The sequence below is a fragment of the Canis lupus genome, chromosome 8 (genome assembly GCF_003254725.2).
Source record: "Canis lupus dingo isolate Sandy chromosome 8, ASM325472v2, whole genome shotgun sequence".
Lineage (NCBI taxonomy): Eukaryota > Metazoa > Chordata > Mammalia > Carnivora > Canidae > Canis > Canis lupus.
In genome coordinates, this window is record NC_064250.1 from 33,665,964 (window position 1) to 33,681,600 (window position 15,637).

Consider the following 15,637-nt stretch of genomic DNA (forward strand, 5'->3'; position numbering starts at 1 on the left):
AACGTCACTCTCTTACCTCTGGCAACTTGCTTTCAAGAAGATCACTGATCGGTAAATCCTACAGTGAATGACACTAACCTTTTGCCTTGTACAGCCTTAACTCTTACTACAGAAAGAACTTATCCACACCGGTCAGGTAGACGTACTGGGGATGAGCAGGTCCCTTCCTCTTCCTGCAGTTTCAGAGACAAGGGGGTAACCTATCCGACTAACCCCCGTTTCCACGGGCAATTTCAGCGGAAGGAAAGTGGAGCAGTGAAATGACGAACTTGTAAACAGTCCATATTATAATAATTCCGATTTTGTGCCCATACTGGCAATAGAAAGATCAACTAAATTTTCTCGGAGGGCACAGCTCCTCGGTTTCAGGGTAAACAGAAACCCTCGGTTCAGTGTTCCTTCCTTAAACCACCCTGTCTCCTCCTCCATAGATCCGTAGGTACTCCTTTCACTGCTTTCTCTTGGATTAAAATGAGAACTTTGAGCGCAGTGACCACACGCGAAGTTCCTCTGAGCTTCAGTTCGCACAGGTAAGAAAAGAACGCCTGTTGTCAGTATTTCCTGTGAAGCATAAACCATACGCAAAACACCTGGCACAACAAATTTCACCTGGAGACTACACAAATCAGTTTGGAGGCTTTTTTCTTTTTCTTTTTGGAGGATTTTTTCCTGCGCTCACTGGCCTCCACGTCAAGACCGGAGACTGAACAGCACCCGCGCGATGGAAGCCTCCGCCCCAGGTGCTATTTGAGGGGGCGTGGCCAGCAGGAAGGACCCCCCCGTTAGCCCCGCCCCACTCGGGCGCCCGGCGCGCCTGATCGCTTTATTCACACCCACACCCACCCCCCACACCCACCGCCCGCACCCTGATCCGCAGCCGCCCGTGTCTCTTCTTCCTTAGTACCGGAGACGGGGACGCCTGCGAAGATTTGGATCCGAGGAGGAGTGAGGCACATCCTGGGACAGCCCGGGCCCGGCGCGCCGCCGCAACTCGAGGCCCCCGCCGTCGCCACGCCCGTGTGCCGTCGGCCCGGGCTCGCCCCTCGAGAGCCGAAGCTGGTGGGCCCGGTGTCGCGCTCCCGTGCTGACGGTTGCCTTTATTACCATGCCGCTGTATGAAGGCCTAGGGAGCGGCGGGGAGAAAACGGCAGTCGTGATAGACCTGGGAGAGGCTTTTACCAAGTGAGTGGCGGCGACGCTGGCTCCCACGGTCGTGCCAAGGGGAGGGCGGGTGGTCGGGGCCCGGCCGGGGTTGTCCTCCCGGGCTCGCCGGGCAGGTTACCACATCTCCACTATTTCCTCCAGCACCTCCTCGAATTACCGCCCTTACTGTTTATTTTCAACGAGGACGATACGAATCCCGAGGATCCGGTTCTGACTCCTGGAGAGGCCCAGGCGGCTTCGGGAGAATTGTCTTCTCCGCTGCCCCGGGTCGTCACCCCACACCGAACGGATCCTTTGGTGTCATCCACGCAGGGGATGACAGCGATGGTTTAGACCTTTATCCTGGGCTCGTTTGCTTAGAAAGGTGACAACCGAACTATAACGTAAATATTTGTTGAACGGAGCGTCTGTTGGTACTGGGAATTGAAGTGTAAGACAGAGCCATTGCTCCTCGCCTGGAGTAGAAAGTCAGATTAGAGAGACTGAACACATAAAGAGGTGAAGAGGAGGTAAGACTCGAGATCCTTTGTTGCCCCGGCCCCGAACTCTTAGATTACGGAATTTGACATGTTTGAAAAGGCAACTTTTATTTTTTTTTAAAGGTTTTACTTATTTACTCATGAGAGACAGAGACAGAGAGGCAGAGACACAGGCAGAGGGAGAAGCAGGCTCCATGCAGGGAGCCCGATGTGGGACTCGATCCCGGGGCTCCAGGATCATGCCCTGGGCCGAAGGCAGGCACCAAACCGCTGAGCCACCCAGGGATCCCCGAAAAGGCAACTTTTAAACACTAGAGTAGTGGTTTTCAGTCTTTTGGATGGCATAATCTCTTTGATGACAGAAAGAAAGCCTTAGATAACACAAAGCTTAAAATATTTGCACACGGTGTCGGAGGTTGGCGGATGATCACAGTGGCGCTTGGACATCAGGTGGCAAGCCCTTGTATGGATTGGGGTTGAGAGGAAAGTAACAGCCTGAATTACCTCTTCTGTAGATTCTTGAAATAGAAGTGTCTGAGAATCGTCAATCTGAACATTGCCTAGTATACAGTAGGTATTTAATAATAATTTGCTGAATAAGTGCTCAGAACCATCTATTGAAGTATTGGACCTCAGCTGCTCCAGAATTGGATTAAAAGTAGTTCTTGGTCCATGATGTTCTCTTACTGTTCAATGCAAGATCCTCCCTTATTTATGTTTTCCTTTTTTTTTTTTAACTTTTTAAAAAAATTATATTTATTTATTCATGAGAGACACAGAGAGAGAGGCAGAGACTCAGGCAGAGGGAGAAGCAGGCTCCATGCAGGGAACCTGAGGTGAGACTCGATCCTGGGTCTCCAGGATCAGGCCCTGGACTGAAGGCCCTGCCTAACCGCTGAGCCATCCGGGCTGCCCTGTTTTTTTTGTTTTAAATGTGTATTTTAATAGCATAATAAATATCTTAGGGCTGACACCCAAAGATAATTACTCTGGCTGGGAAGAAATGAGAAGCAGAAACTTACTATATGGGGCACCTGGGTGGCTCAGCTGGTTAAGTGTCCACCCTTTGTCTCAGGGCATGATCTCAGGATCCTGGGATAGAGCCCTTGTTGGGCTCCCTCACCCTCTCTGCCTGCCGCTCCTCCTTCTTGTGGTCTCCCTCATTCTCTGTCAAATTAATTAATTAACTAAATTAAATAAAAAGAAAGTTACCATATAGAAAGACGATTATTGACAAATCAAGAGGAGGATGATAAGATGAATTTATGAAGTAAAAGAAAGGAGTTGAAGTCAACCAGTGGGTTGCATCCTGGGGAATTTGAGGAGCACTGCTGCAAGTAAACATGGAGATGTGACTTGTAGAAGATAGAGCTATTTAGGAAAGGAGAGCGGTACTGAAAACTAGGCAGGACAAGGAGAGATCATGATAAGACTAAACTTACATGGTGATTATGCTTAGTAACATTTTTAGAAAAGTTTTGTTTTATTAACATGAAACATATGTACAAATACCTAAATAGAAGAATCATGTTTTAAAGGATGGAATATTATGCAGTTTTTAAAATCATAATGAAGACTCTAATGTGGGCAGAAGCTTATTGTATGAAGTTTATGACATATGGAACAGTGTGATTATGTCAAATATGCATTTTGTAAAAAACAAAAACAAAAGGAAGCATATCAGTTTGGAAGCTAATAATGTTAGAGTGATGGAATTACGAATAACTCATGATTTAAATGAAATCATACAATGTAATACAAATCCAGAGTTGTAGAGATGTATAGCCTAAAATCAGGTAAAATTTAAAACTGTAAAAAAAGTACATGCTGATCTGAAATGATATACTGGTTTATTTCAGTATCACTAATTTGAAACCATTTTTTTACCTGAAATACACAATTATGAATATAGATGTATTAATTTTTTCTCAGTTTCTTTGTCCCTTTGAATACGTTAGAGATGTTTCCATATATATGTTTTGTGACTAATGCTTTGAAACAAATCCAGAAAAACTTGTTTCTGTGACAAATACATAGAAAAAAATGTTATAACTTGAATATTTCAATTTTCTCTTTATTTGCAGGTGTGGATTTGCTGGAGAAACTGGTCCAAGATGCATTATTCCTAGTGTGATAAAAAGAGCTGGCTTGCCTAAGGTATTTATTTATTTTTTAACAGTTTAGCAAAACAAATGCTGTGAAACATTTTTTTTTAAATTTTATTTATTTATTCATGAGAGACAGAGAGAGGGAGAGAGGCAGAGACATAGAGACACAGGCAGAGGGAGAAGTAGGCTCCACGCAGGGAGCCGGACGTGGATCCTGGGTCTCCAGTATCACACCCTGGGCTGAAGGTGGAGCTAAACCGCTGAGCCACCAGGGCTGCCCTGTAAAACTTTCTTTTATATATATATATATTTTTTATTGGAGTTCAATTTGCCAACATATAGCATAACACCCAGTGCTCATCCTGCCAAGTGCCTCCCTCAGTGCCCATCACCCAGTCACCCAACCCCCCGCCCACCTCCCTTTCCACTACCCCTTGTTTGTTTCCCAGAGTTAGATGTCTCTCATGTTTTGTCACCCTTACTGATACTTTTACTCATTTTCTCTCCTTTCCCCTTTATTCCCTTTCACTATTTTTTATATTCCCCAAATGAATGAGACCATATAACGTTTGTCCTTCTCTGATTGACTTATTTCACTCAACATAATACCCTCCAGTTTCATCCATGTCGAAGCAAATGGTGGGTATTTGTCGTTTCTTTTATCTTTCTTTTTTTTTTTTTTAAGATTTTATTTATTCATAGAGACAGAGAGAGGCAGAGACACAGGCAGAGGAGAAACAGGCTCCATACAGGAAGCCTGACATGGGACTCGATCCCGGGTCTCCAGGATCACACCCCAGGCTGCAAGCGGCGCCAAACCGCTGCGCCACCAGGACTGCCCTATTTGTCGTTTCTAATGGCTGAGTAATATTCCATTGTATATATAAACCACATCTTCTTTATCCATTCATCTTTCTATGGACACCGAAGCTCCTTCCACAGTTTGCCTATTGTGGACATTGCTGCTATAAACATTGGGGTGCAGGTGTCCTGCCATTTCACTGCATCTGTATCTTTGGGGTAAATCCCCAGCAGTGCAATTGCTGGGTCGTAGGGCATTTCTATTTTTAACTCTTTGAGGAACCTCCACACAGTTTTCCAGAGTGGCTGTACCAGTTCACATTCCCACCAAAAGTGCAAGAGGGCTCCTCTTTCTTCACATCTTCTCCAACATTTGTTGTTTCCTGTCTTGTTAATTTTCCCCATTCTCACTGGTGTGAGGTGGGATCTCATTGTGGTTTTGATTTATATTTCCCTGATGGCAAGTGAGGCGGAGCATTTTCTCATGTGCTTGTTGGCCATGACTATGTCTTCCTCTGTGAAATTTCTGTTTATGTCTTTTGCCCATTTCATGATTGGATTGTTTGTTTCTTTGGTGTTGAGTTTAATAAGTTCTTTATAGATCTTGGATACTAACCCTTTATCTGACAGGTCATTTGGAAATATCTTCTCCCATTCTGGAGGTTGTCTTTTAGTTTTGTTGACTGTTTCTTTTGCTGTGCAGAAGCTTTTTATCTTGATTAAAAAGTCCCAATACTTCATTTTTGCTTTTGTTTCCCTTGCCTTCATAGATGTATCTTGCAAGAAGTTGCTGTGGCCAAGTTCAAAAAGGGTGTTACCTGTGCTCTCCTCTAGGATTTTGATGGATTCTTGTCTCACATTTAGATCTTTCATCCATTTTGAGTTTATCTTTGTGTATGGTGAAAGAGAATGGTCTAGTTTCATTCTTCTGCACGTGGCTGTCCAATTTTCCCAGCACCATTTATTGAAGAGACTGTCTTTTTTCCAGTGGATAGTTTTTCCTGCTTTGTCGAATATTAGTTGACAATAGAGTTGAGAGTCCACTTTTGAATTCTCTATTCTGTTCCATTGATCTATGTGTCTGTTTTTGTGCCAGTACCACACTGTCTTGATGACCACAGCTTTGTAGTACAACCTGAAATCTGGCATGGTGATACCCCCAGCTATGGTTTTCTTTTTTAATATTTCCCTGGCTATTCGGGGTCTTTTCTGATTCTGCACAAATCTTAAGATGATTTGTTCCAACTCTCTGAAGAAACTCCATGGTATTTTGATAGGGATTGTATTGAATGTGTAAATTGCCCTGGGTAGCCTTGACATTTTCACAATATTCTTCCAATCCATGAGCATGGAATATTTTTCCATCTCTTTGTGTCTTCCTCAATTTCTTTCAAAAGTGTTCTGTAGTTTTTAGGGTATAGATCCTTTACCTCTTTGGTTAGGTTTATTCCTAGGTATCTTACGCTTTTGGGTGCAATTGTAAATGGGATTGACTCCTTCATTTCTTTCTTCAGTCTCATTGTTAGTGTATAGAAATGCCACTGATTTCGGGCATTGATTTTGTATCCTGCCACACTACCAAGTTGCTGTATGAGTTCTAGCAATCTTGGGGTGAAGTCTTTTTGGGTTTTCTAGGTACAGTATCATGTCATCTGTGAAGAGGGAGAGTTTGACTTCTTCTTTGCCAATTTGAATGCCTTTTATTTCTTTTTTTTTTTTTCAAATTTTTATTTATTTATGATAGTCACAGAGAGAGAGTGAGAGAGAGAGAGAGAGAGGCAGAGACATAGGCAGAGGGAGAAGCAGGCTCCATGCACCGGGAGCCTGACGTGGGATTCCATCCCGGGTCTCCAGGATCGCGCCCTGGGCCAAAGGCAGGTGCTAAACCGCTGCACCACCCAGGGATCCCCCTTTTATTTCTTTTTGTTACTTGATTGCTGAGGCTAGGACTTCTGGTACTGTATTGAATAGCAGTGGTGAGAGTGGACATCCCTGTCGTGTTCCTGATCTCAGGGGAAAGGCTCCCAGTGTTTCCCCATTGAGAATATTTGCTGTGGGCTTTTTGTAGATGGCTTTCAAGATGTTGAGGAATATTCCCTCTATCCCTACACTCTGAAGCGTTTTGATCAGGAATGGATGCTCTATTTTGAAAAAATGCTTTCTCTGCCTCTATTGAGAGGATCATATGGTTCTTGTTTTTTCTCTTGTTGATATGATCTGTCACGTTGATTGCTTTACGAGTGTTGAACCAGCCTTGCATCCCAGGGATAAATCCCACTTGGTCATGGTGAATAATCGTCTTAATGTATTGTTGGATCCTATTGGCTAGTATCTTGTTGAGAATTTTTGCATCTGTGTTCGGAATATTGGTCTATAATTCTCCTTTTTGGTGGGGTCTTTGTCTGGTTTTGGAATTAAGGTGATGCTGGCTCATAGAACAAGTTTGGATAAAATATTTTTTAGTGTAACTTCAAGTAAACTTGATTAGAACAGTGCTAAATAATAACGTGTATGTTACAAGAAAAAAATTTTAAATCTTTATTTCATCTTAAGAGTTTCCTGCCAAAACTAATTTGACAGATCAGGAATTGTAGAACAACAGGAACAATAATTTCTCTGTGTCTCTCATGAATAAATAAAATCTTTTTTTTTTTTTTAAAGATTTATTTATTCAGAGAGAGCGAGGAGAGAGGCAGAGACACTGGCGGAGGGAGAAGCAGGCTCCATGCAGGAAGCCCGATGTGGGACTGGATCCCGGGTCTCCAGGATCACACCCCAGGCTGCAGGCGGCGCTAAACCGCTGCGCCACCGGGGCTGCCCAATAAATAAAATCTTTAAAAAAAAAAAAAAAGAAGAAGAATGGATTGAAAATGTTGGTCCATGGGTGCTAAGACAGTACAGATGGAAGTGAGTTCTGAGCCCATGGAGCTATTGTTAAGGTGGAACCAAGATGAAATGTAGCCTAGAAGAGAGTCATGAAAAGGGTCTGGTTTGAGAAGGAAGCCCCTGCCTCAAGATTATTTAAATTTTTGAAGATTTTACTTCCTTATTTGAGAGAGAGCAAATGCACGCATGAGGAGAGGGAGAGGCAGAGGGAGAAGCAGGGAGCCTATTGTGGGCTCCATCCAAGGTCTCTGGAATCTCAACTGCTTTACCCACTGAACCACCCAGGTGCCTCTCATTTAAGCTTTTGAAGAATAGATATGAAAGGATTCCTACCTGTGTGGCCAGTGAGTTGATGACTTTCCTTTTCTTGATGAAAGTTGTAATTCTACTATCATAATTTCAGCTCTTGTTCTACATGAACTAATACAAATTTCACATTATGCAGACGTTATTCCTTATTTAACAATGAAAATAAGATCATATTTGGTATTATAAACACACATTATTAGCAGAGTAGATGAGTACATCAGTTTATATATGGTATTGGGATGCATTAAGATCAACATGAAGTTTTTTTCACAATTTTTTTTATTAATAATGCTTAATTAGGGAATCATTTTATTGATTTCAAAATTTTTTAGGGGCACCTGGCCGGCACAGTCAGAAGAACATGCAATTCTTGATCTCAGGGTCATGAGTTCTAACCCCCTGTTGGGTTTAGAGATTACTTAAATACAAACTTTAAAAAAAAAAAAAAATTGGGGGGGAAGGGTTCCTGGGTAGTGCAGTTGGCTGAGTGGCTGACTCTTGATCTCAGCTTAGATCTTGATTTTAGGGTCATGAGTTAAAGCCCCACGTTGGGTTCCATGTTGGGCAGGGAGCCTACTTGAATGAATGATAGGTACATAGATAGATAGTAGATTAAAAATACTTTCTGCAAATCCTTAGATAAACCAGAAATATAGTAGATACCTGTAGTGTGGTATTCAAAATGTGATGGAATTTCCCGTGTATTTACTTTCATGTTCTTTTACTTTATAATAATTGAAGTTAGTGTGATACTTGATAAATTTCTAGATAGATTCCTTACTAGACTTAAAACTTTTAACATTCTCATTGATACTTTTATTTTTATTTTTATTTATTTATGATAGTCACACAAAGAGAGAGAGAGAGAGGCAGAGACATAGGCAGAGGGAGAAGCAGGCTCCATGCACCAGGAGCCCGACGTGGGATTCGATCCCGGGTCTCCAGAATCGCGCCCTGGGCCAAAGGCAGGTGCTAAAACGCTGCGCCACCCAGGGATCCCCTCATTGATACTTTTTTTAGTGCTTTCAGCTTTTATATTCATCTTGAAAAGACAGGTATATGTGAAGATTAATCTAGAATCAGCCATACATGGTTTGGAGTCTTCTTTAAGCTCCATAAAATCATTAAATTAGCTGAGCTAATGATCTTTCCATTAAAAGAGTAAATAAAGAGAGGTCTTCTAGTGATGCATCAGAGTACTTAGCGCTTTTTGAGGATCATAAGTGAAGCCCTTGTTATGTATTGGTATTGACTTAACATTCATTGCAGTGTTTGCATACACTGTTTTAGTGCTGATAGTGTATGTTCTTACTTTTACCACATATGTTTATGAATTATGAGCATGTATTTTGTGTCTGGTACTGTGTCAGTTAGAAAAGGATATATCATAAGCAAACCAGGAATACTTCTTCCATCTTAAATTATGTAGTGTAATGGCAAGGTAGACATTTTACAGGTAATTAAGTGGGTGATCTTATAAAAGGGAAAGTGTCCTTGCTTTGAGAGTAACTTATAGGGACTGGATCAAGTCTAGAGTGTCTGAGGAAATGGTAAGACCAAATGGAAGAACAGTGCAGATGAGCATAGCTCTCTACTTGTGAACACATACTTTTACCCCCACAAACCAAAAAGTTCTGTCATCTTAGGCCAATTTTTAAAGATTCCTAATTTAAGTGATTAATTTATATTTAATGTTCTCATTTTTTCTCAATGCAAATCACTTTTGATTACCAGAAAACACGTTAGTACAATAAATAAGCATATTTTAATTTGAGATTATTTTGTTATAAATTAATACATAATTTTAATTTTTTATAGCCTATCAAAGTTGTTCAATATAATATCAATACAGAAGAATTGTATTCCTACCTAAAGGAATTCATCCACATACTGTATTTCAGGTAAGATGCAGTTGTGTTTGTTTTTCTTTCCAGCTTTTGTGATTAGATTTTCCTAATGCCAGTCATAGTGATATTTCATTGTGTTACATCTGATGCCAAAAAAAAGGTGACCTCTACTGCCATTTTTGTTTATTTTCAACCTTTTCCAAAATGTATTTGAAGACTACATAAACTAGCAAGCATAAGGAAATGCTGAAAACAAATTGAATGCTCATTAATAAAGGGGGTTGGGTAATTAAATTATTATATATCCATATAGTAAAGGACTTTACAGGCATTAAAAAAAAAGTTCTATATCTATACATAGTAATACAAAAGATGTCTTAGATATATTGATAACTGAAAAAAAGCAAGTTGCAGAATAACACCTATGGAATAAACACTTTTTTTTATAAAGATCTTATTTATTTATTCATAAGAGACACACAGAGAGGCGGAGACACAGGCAGAGGGAGAAGCAGGCTCCTCCCAGGGAGCCCAATGCGGGACTCCATCCCAGGACCCCAGGATCATTCCCTGAGCCAAAGGCAGACACTCAACTGCTGAGCCAATCCAGGGGGATTAAACACTTCTGTTAAAATACATTCATATGTATGGACAATAATGACAATATACAAACTGCTATAAGTGATAGTTTCTGGGTAGTAAGAATAAGATATTTTCCAAGTTACAAACTTCTGTTATATTTGGAGTTTTAGTTTTATGAGCATATATTACGTCTGTAGTCTTTAAAAAAAAACAAAAAAAAAAAAACACCTGGGATGCCTGGGTGGCTCAGCAGTTGAGCATCTGCCTTTGTCTCAGGGTGTGATCCTGGAGTTCCAGGATCAAGTCCTGCATTGGGCTTCCTGCATAGAGCCTACTTCTCCCTCTGCCCCTCTCTCTCTCTCTGTCTCTCATGAATAAATAAATAAAATCTTTTAAAAAATAATTAAAAACATAAAGAAAAAAATCTTTTTAATGGCTCAAGTGTGTATTCATACTAGACTGTAGCGTTTGTTTCCTGAGATAAATTTATAAATTAAAGATCCTGACATAGTACATGGCATATGATAAGAGGTCAGGAATGTTATATTTCCTAGGTTATAAAATGAAGATGTCTTTTTGTCATAAAACATCTTGAGCTAAGGTAGTATAGTTTCTCTGTTCTTAACAAAATTGCATTTATGTGCCAAAATAAATACAAACTTTTATTTAATTTTATAAATAAAAACTATCACCTTCCAGGCATCTGTTGGTGAATCCTAGAGACCGCCGAGTTGTGGTTATCGAGTCAGTACTATGTCCTTCCCACTTCAGAGAGACACTCACTCGTGTTCTTTTCAAATATTTTGAGGTACCATTTTTTTTATGTTGTTTTTCGTAGGTACTAAAACTTAAACTAAAAGGTCCTTACTTAATTTCCTTCTTTATTTATACTATACAGTGCATTTGAGAAACCAGATGAGAGTAAACTCAAGCTGTTTTAAATGGACCGTATTTTTGCTTTTTATGATTATTTCATGTGTAATCAACATTTCATCTAAGACTTAGATAACTGAATATTTCTTACTGATATTTCTGTTCTTTATTTATTTTAATATAGGTTTTTATGTTTGGGGACTTTTTTGGAATTAAAGGGTATATTCTTTTCTGTGGAGTTTGTGATGTGGTTTTTTTCTAGGTCTTTTTAGTTTCCATTATTGAGTTATGCTCATTGTTCTAAATTCTTCTGTACCTTCATTTTAGGCTTAATTTTTATTTTATATATTTGAGAGAGAGTGCATGTGCATGAACCCCAGCGGTAGGGAGGGGCAAAGGGAGACAGACAAGCCAACTCCCCACCAAGGAGGGAGCACAATGTGGGACTTGATCCCCGGACCCCGAGATCATGACCTGAACCAAAATCAGACAGTTAACTGACTGAGCCACCCAGGTGCCCCCCATTTTAAGCTTTAAATTCTTGTTATAGGGGTGCCTGGGTAGCTCCACAGTTGAGCATCTGCCTTCGGCTCACGGTGTGATCCCAGTCCAGGGATCGAGTCCCACATCAGGCTCCCTCTGAGGAGCCTGCCTCTCCCTCTGTCTATGTCTCTATCTCTCTCTCTGTGTCTTCCGTAAATAAATACATAAAATCTTTTTAAAAAATAAATAAATTATTATATAAAATAACTTTTTTTTTTTTAAGATTTTATTTATTAGAACACAAACATGAACAAGGAAGGGGTAGACGAAGAGGGACAAGCCCAACCAACTCCCCTCTGAGCACAGAGCCTGACACGGGGCTCAATTCCAGGACCCTGAGATCATGACCTGAGCCAAAGGCAGACATATAACCAACTGAGCCACCTAGGCACCCCCAAAATAAATTCCTATTATATGGAATGTTCAAATACTGTCTCCCCTAGAGTAAGTGGGCAGTGCTAGGAATGATTCTCAAATTTTGATAGTAGTAATATTTCTTGTAGCTTTCATTTTATAGGAGTCAAGATTATTTAAAAACCAAAATTATGATTTAAGGTAATTATATTTCATAATATGCCAAAGCCTTATTCAGATTTTTTTTTTAAGATTTTATTTATTTATTCATGGGGGGAGGGGCAGAGAAACAGGCAGAGGGAGAAGCAGGCTCCATGCAGGGAGCCCGACGTGAGACTCGATCCCTGGTCTCCAGGATCAGGTCCTGGGCTGAAGGCGACGCTAAACCACTGAGCCTCCCAGGCTGCCCACCTTATTCAAATTTTTGAAAATTTTTGCCTTAGGAATTTAAGGTTTTCAACAAGGGAAACTAAAGGATTGTGAAAAACATACAATATATAAGAAATTAAGCATATATAGATGTATTTTTCATATATTCTGTTGAGATCACATATATCAAAAATCATATATTTATGAGATAATGACAGTTAATATTTCTAGGTTATAGTGTAGTAAAACAGGCATAGATTAAACAGGTTGCATACTCCTTTATTTACTGATATAAATTTAGGAATTTGGTTTTCCATATGGAGAAAAAGGAAAAACAAGAAGCAACATCAGCTCTTATCTGAATAAAATAGATGATTCTCTGTATTTTAAGTTTAGTTGTATTTGTGTATCTCCGATGTGGCTAGAATACTTGCTATATGTACTTAGATAAGGGAAATATGCTATTATTTTTTGGCATTTGGTTATGAGGACTTTTATGGTTTGATTGAATATTTATCTCATATTTGAGGGATCACCAGATCTGGCAAGTTCTCACTGAAAAATGTCACACAGTTAAGGATTTTTATAGCTCTCAAATTTAATTTTAAATGCTATATTATGTTTTAAAAATAGTGTTCATATTACAAACTTTGGGAATAAAGACAAGAATCTTTTTCTAAATTTTCATTTTGGTTGCAACGACATCTCTTTATTTTTTTTAATTTACCATCTTCAAATTTATGTTTCTGTACCTCTTTTATCCCTTTCATTTTTCCCTCCTAAAGAGGGAGAACAAAAATTAATCAAAATGTTTCACAATTGTCATTTTGGAATGAAACAACTTAGAGAATTTAAAGAGTGTTTTATTTATTGTATATTTTGGTGCTTGTGTAAATTCAGATAAATCAACAAACTAATTCTTAATTTAGCGCCATAAAGTGATTAAAAGGGTGTCATAAATGTTACTGTGAATTTTTTCAAGTATATTTGAAATATGAGGGAAACACTTTCAACTACTAATACTCCTAGTTCTGTTGTTGTTATTGTTATTTTGGTTTTGTTGTTTTCTAGGTCCCATCTGTCCTGCTTGCTCCAAGTCATCTAATGGCTCTTCTGACACTTGGGATAAACTCTGCCATGGTTCTGGATTGCGGCTATAGGGAGAGCCTGGTGTTACCTGTATCTTTTTTTTTTGTCAAGCAGCTAATTTTTCGGTTTTCATTCTACTTTAGTACAGTTAGATGTTACGAGTGGCTTTCATGGAATGAAACTATTTGGGGTTACCATGTACAAATATTAATTCCCATGTGGAAAAAATTTACAGAATTGTCTTAAATCTTGTAGAAATTACCATTATGACTTAGTCCCGGTATATACTCCAGGGGTCAGACCTCATGAGCATAATGTTCAGTTTTTAAGAAGAACATCAACCAATTAGGATGTGTCATAGAACTTGACTAGTTCTAAGAAAAGATCAAAAAGGAAAAAAAAAGGTCATACAAAGAGTAATTGGAGAAACTGAAATGAGAAAATTAAATCAAGAAAAATTAAAATGTGAAATCAGCCTTCAAATAGCTGAAGCGTTTGCTGTGGAAAAGTGAGTGCATTTTTTTCTTTTTCAATTTCTAGAGGCTGTCAGAAGCGGTAGGGCATAGAGTTTATGATTTTGGTTTTGGAATCAAATACACACATAAGTGGTAAATCTTGCTATGTTTCTTACTGGTTGTATGATGTTCATCAAGTAATCTCTTTGGGCCTCAGTTCTGTCATCTGTGAAATGGGAATTATAATAATTCCACCTCATGGAGGGGATATTGTGTGACTTGAGTGAGACAATGTAAAATCTTTAGCATAGGACCTGGCACGTAATAACTTGCTTGGCAAGTGTTCTAGTTTTTGTGTCATTCACCACTGGGAAAAACTTCTTAGTAATTCAAGCTGTCACAAAATGGAATTAGTAAAAAAAAAAATAAATAAAATAAAATAAATAAAAAATAAAATAAAATAAAAACAAAATGGAATTAGTGACTATACACTGGTGCATTCTTTGTCATCAGAAGGCTCTTACGGTGAACATTGCTCTTTTGAAAAGGACATTGAAGTACTTAAATGTGTGATGCTTGGGAAGAAATACTTGGGGGAGTGAAATTAAGAATCATTAGCTCTGGGATCCCTGGGTGGCACAGCGGTTTGGCGCCTGCCTTTGGCCCAGGGCGCGATCCTGGAGACCCGGGATCGAATCCCACGTCAGGCTCCCGGTGCATGGAGCCTGCTTCTCCCTCTGCCTGTGTCTCTGCCTCTCTCTCTCTCTCTCTCTGTGACTATCATAAATAAAATAAAAAAAAAAAATCATTAGCTCCTAAATTAGGTAATAGTTTTTAAAATATGAAGTATTTTGTGTTTAAATCTCATAACAGGGGCACCTGGGTGGCTCAGTGGTTGAGTGTTTGCCCTCGGCTCAGGCCTTGATCTTGGGATCCTGGGATCGAGTCTCGCATCGGACTCCCTGCATGGAGCCTGCTTCTCCCTCTGTCTATGTCTCTGCCTCTCTCTCTGTGTCTCTCATGAATAAATAAATAAGTTTATTTAAAAAATAAATAGGGCAGGGATCCCTGGGTGGCGCAGCGGTTTGGCGCCTGCCTTTGGCCCAGGGCGCGATCCTGGAGACCCGGGATCGAATCCCACGTCGGGCTACCGGTGCATGGAGCCTGCTTCTCCCTCTGCCTATGTCTCTGCCTCTCTCTCTCTCTCTGTGTGTGTGACTATCATAAATAAATAAAAATTAAAAAAATAAATAAATAAATAAAAAATAAAAATAAAAATAAATAGGGCAGCCCCGGTGGCCCAGTGGTTTAGTGCCTGCCTTGGGCCCAGGGCCTGATCCTGGACACCTGGGATCGAGTCCCACGTTGGGCTCCCTACATGGAGCCTGCTTCTCCCTCTGCCTGTGTCTCTGCCTCTCTCTCTCTCTGTCTCTCATGAATAAATAAATAAAAATCTAAAAAAAAAAAAAAAAAAACACTAAAAAATAAATAAATCTCATAACAGTCAGGGCGCCTGGATGGTGCAGTCAGTTGAGCATCTGACTCTTAGTTTTGGCTCAGGTCATGATCTCAGGGTCTTGAGAACAAGTACCGCATTGGTCCCTGTACTCAGTGCAGAGTCTGCTTAAGACTCTCCCTCTGGGCAGCCTGGGTGGCTCAGCAGTTTAGCGCCTGCCTTCAGCCCAGGGTGTGATCCTGGAGACCTGGGATTGAGTCCTGTATCGGGCTCCCTGCATGGAGTCTGCTTCTCCCCCTGCCTGCCTCTCTCCCTTCCTCTC

General features: G+C 40.1%; 2 protein-coding genes across 6 annotated transcripts in view; one reads left to right on the plus strand and one right to left on the minus strand.

Annotated features, from left to right (window-relative positions):
- Positions 1 to 744, minus strand: part of ARMH4 (armadillo like helical domain containing 4) — a 171,657-nt gene extending 170,913 nt beyond the window's left edge. The window contains exon 1 of one of the 2 annotated variants that reach the window (XM_049113218.1): positions 147 to 744. The gene's annotated coding sequence lies outside the window, so the exon portion shown is untranslated. Of the gene's footprint in view, positions 1 to 78 lie in introns of both variants that reach the window. The other variant, XM_049113217.1, reaches the window with a different exon arrangement.
- Positions 745 to 988: 244 nt separating this feature from the next.
- The window catches only part of ACTR10 (actin related protein 10), a 32,054-nt gene continuing 17,405 nt past the window's right edge, over positions 989 to 15,637 (plus strand). Inside the window, exons 1-7 of one of the 4 annotated variants that reach the window (XM_049113223.1) lie at positions 1,007 to 1,182; positions 1,306 to 1,528; positions 3,728 to 3,800; positions 8,593 to 8,712; positions 9,566 to 9,648; positions 10,876 to 10,984; positions 13,387 to 13,494. In XM_049113223.1, the coding sequence (XP_048969180.1) occupies positions 8,650 to 8,712; positions 9,566 to 9,648; positions 10,876 to 10,984; positions 13,387 to 13,494 (363 nt within the window). In that variant the 5' untranslated portion in view covers positions 1,007 to 1,182; positions 1,306 to 1,528; positions 3,728 to 3,800; positions 8,593 to 8,649. The other 3 variants (XM_049113225.1, XM_049113224.1, XM_025442939.3) reach the window with 3 other exon arrangements.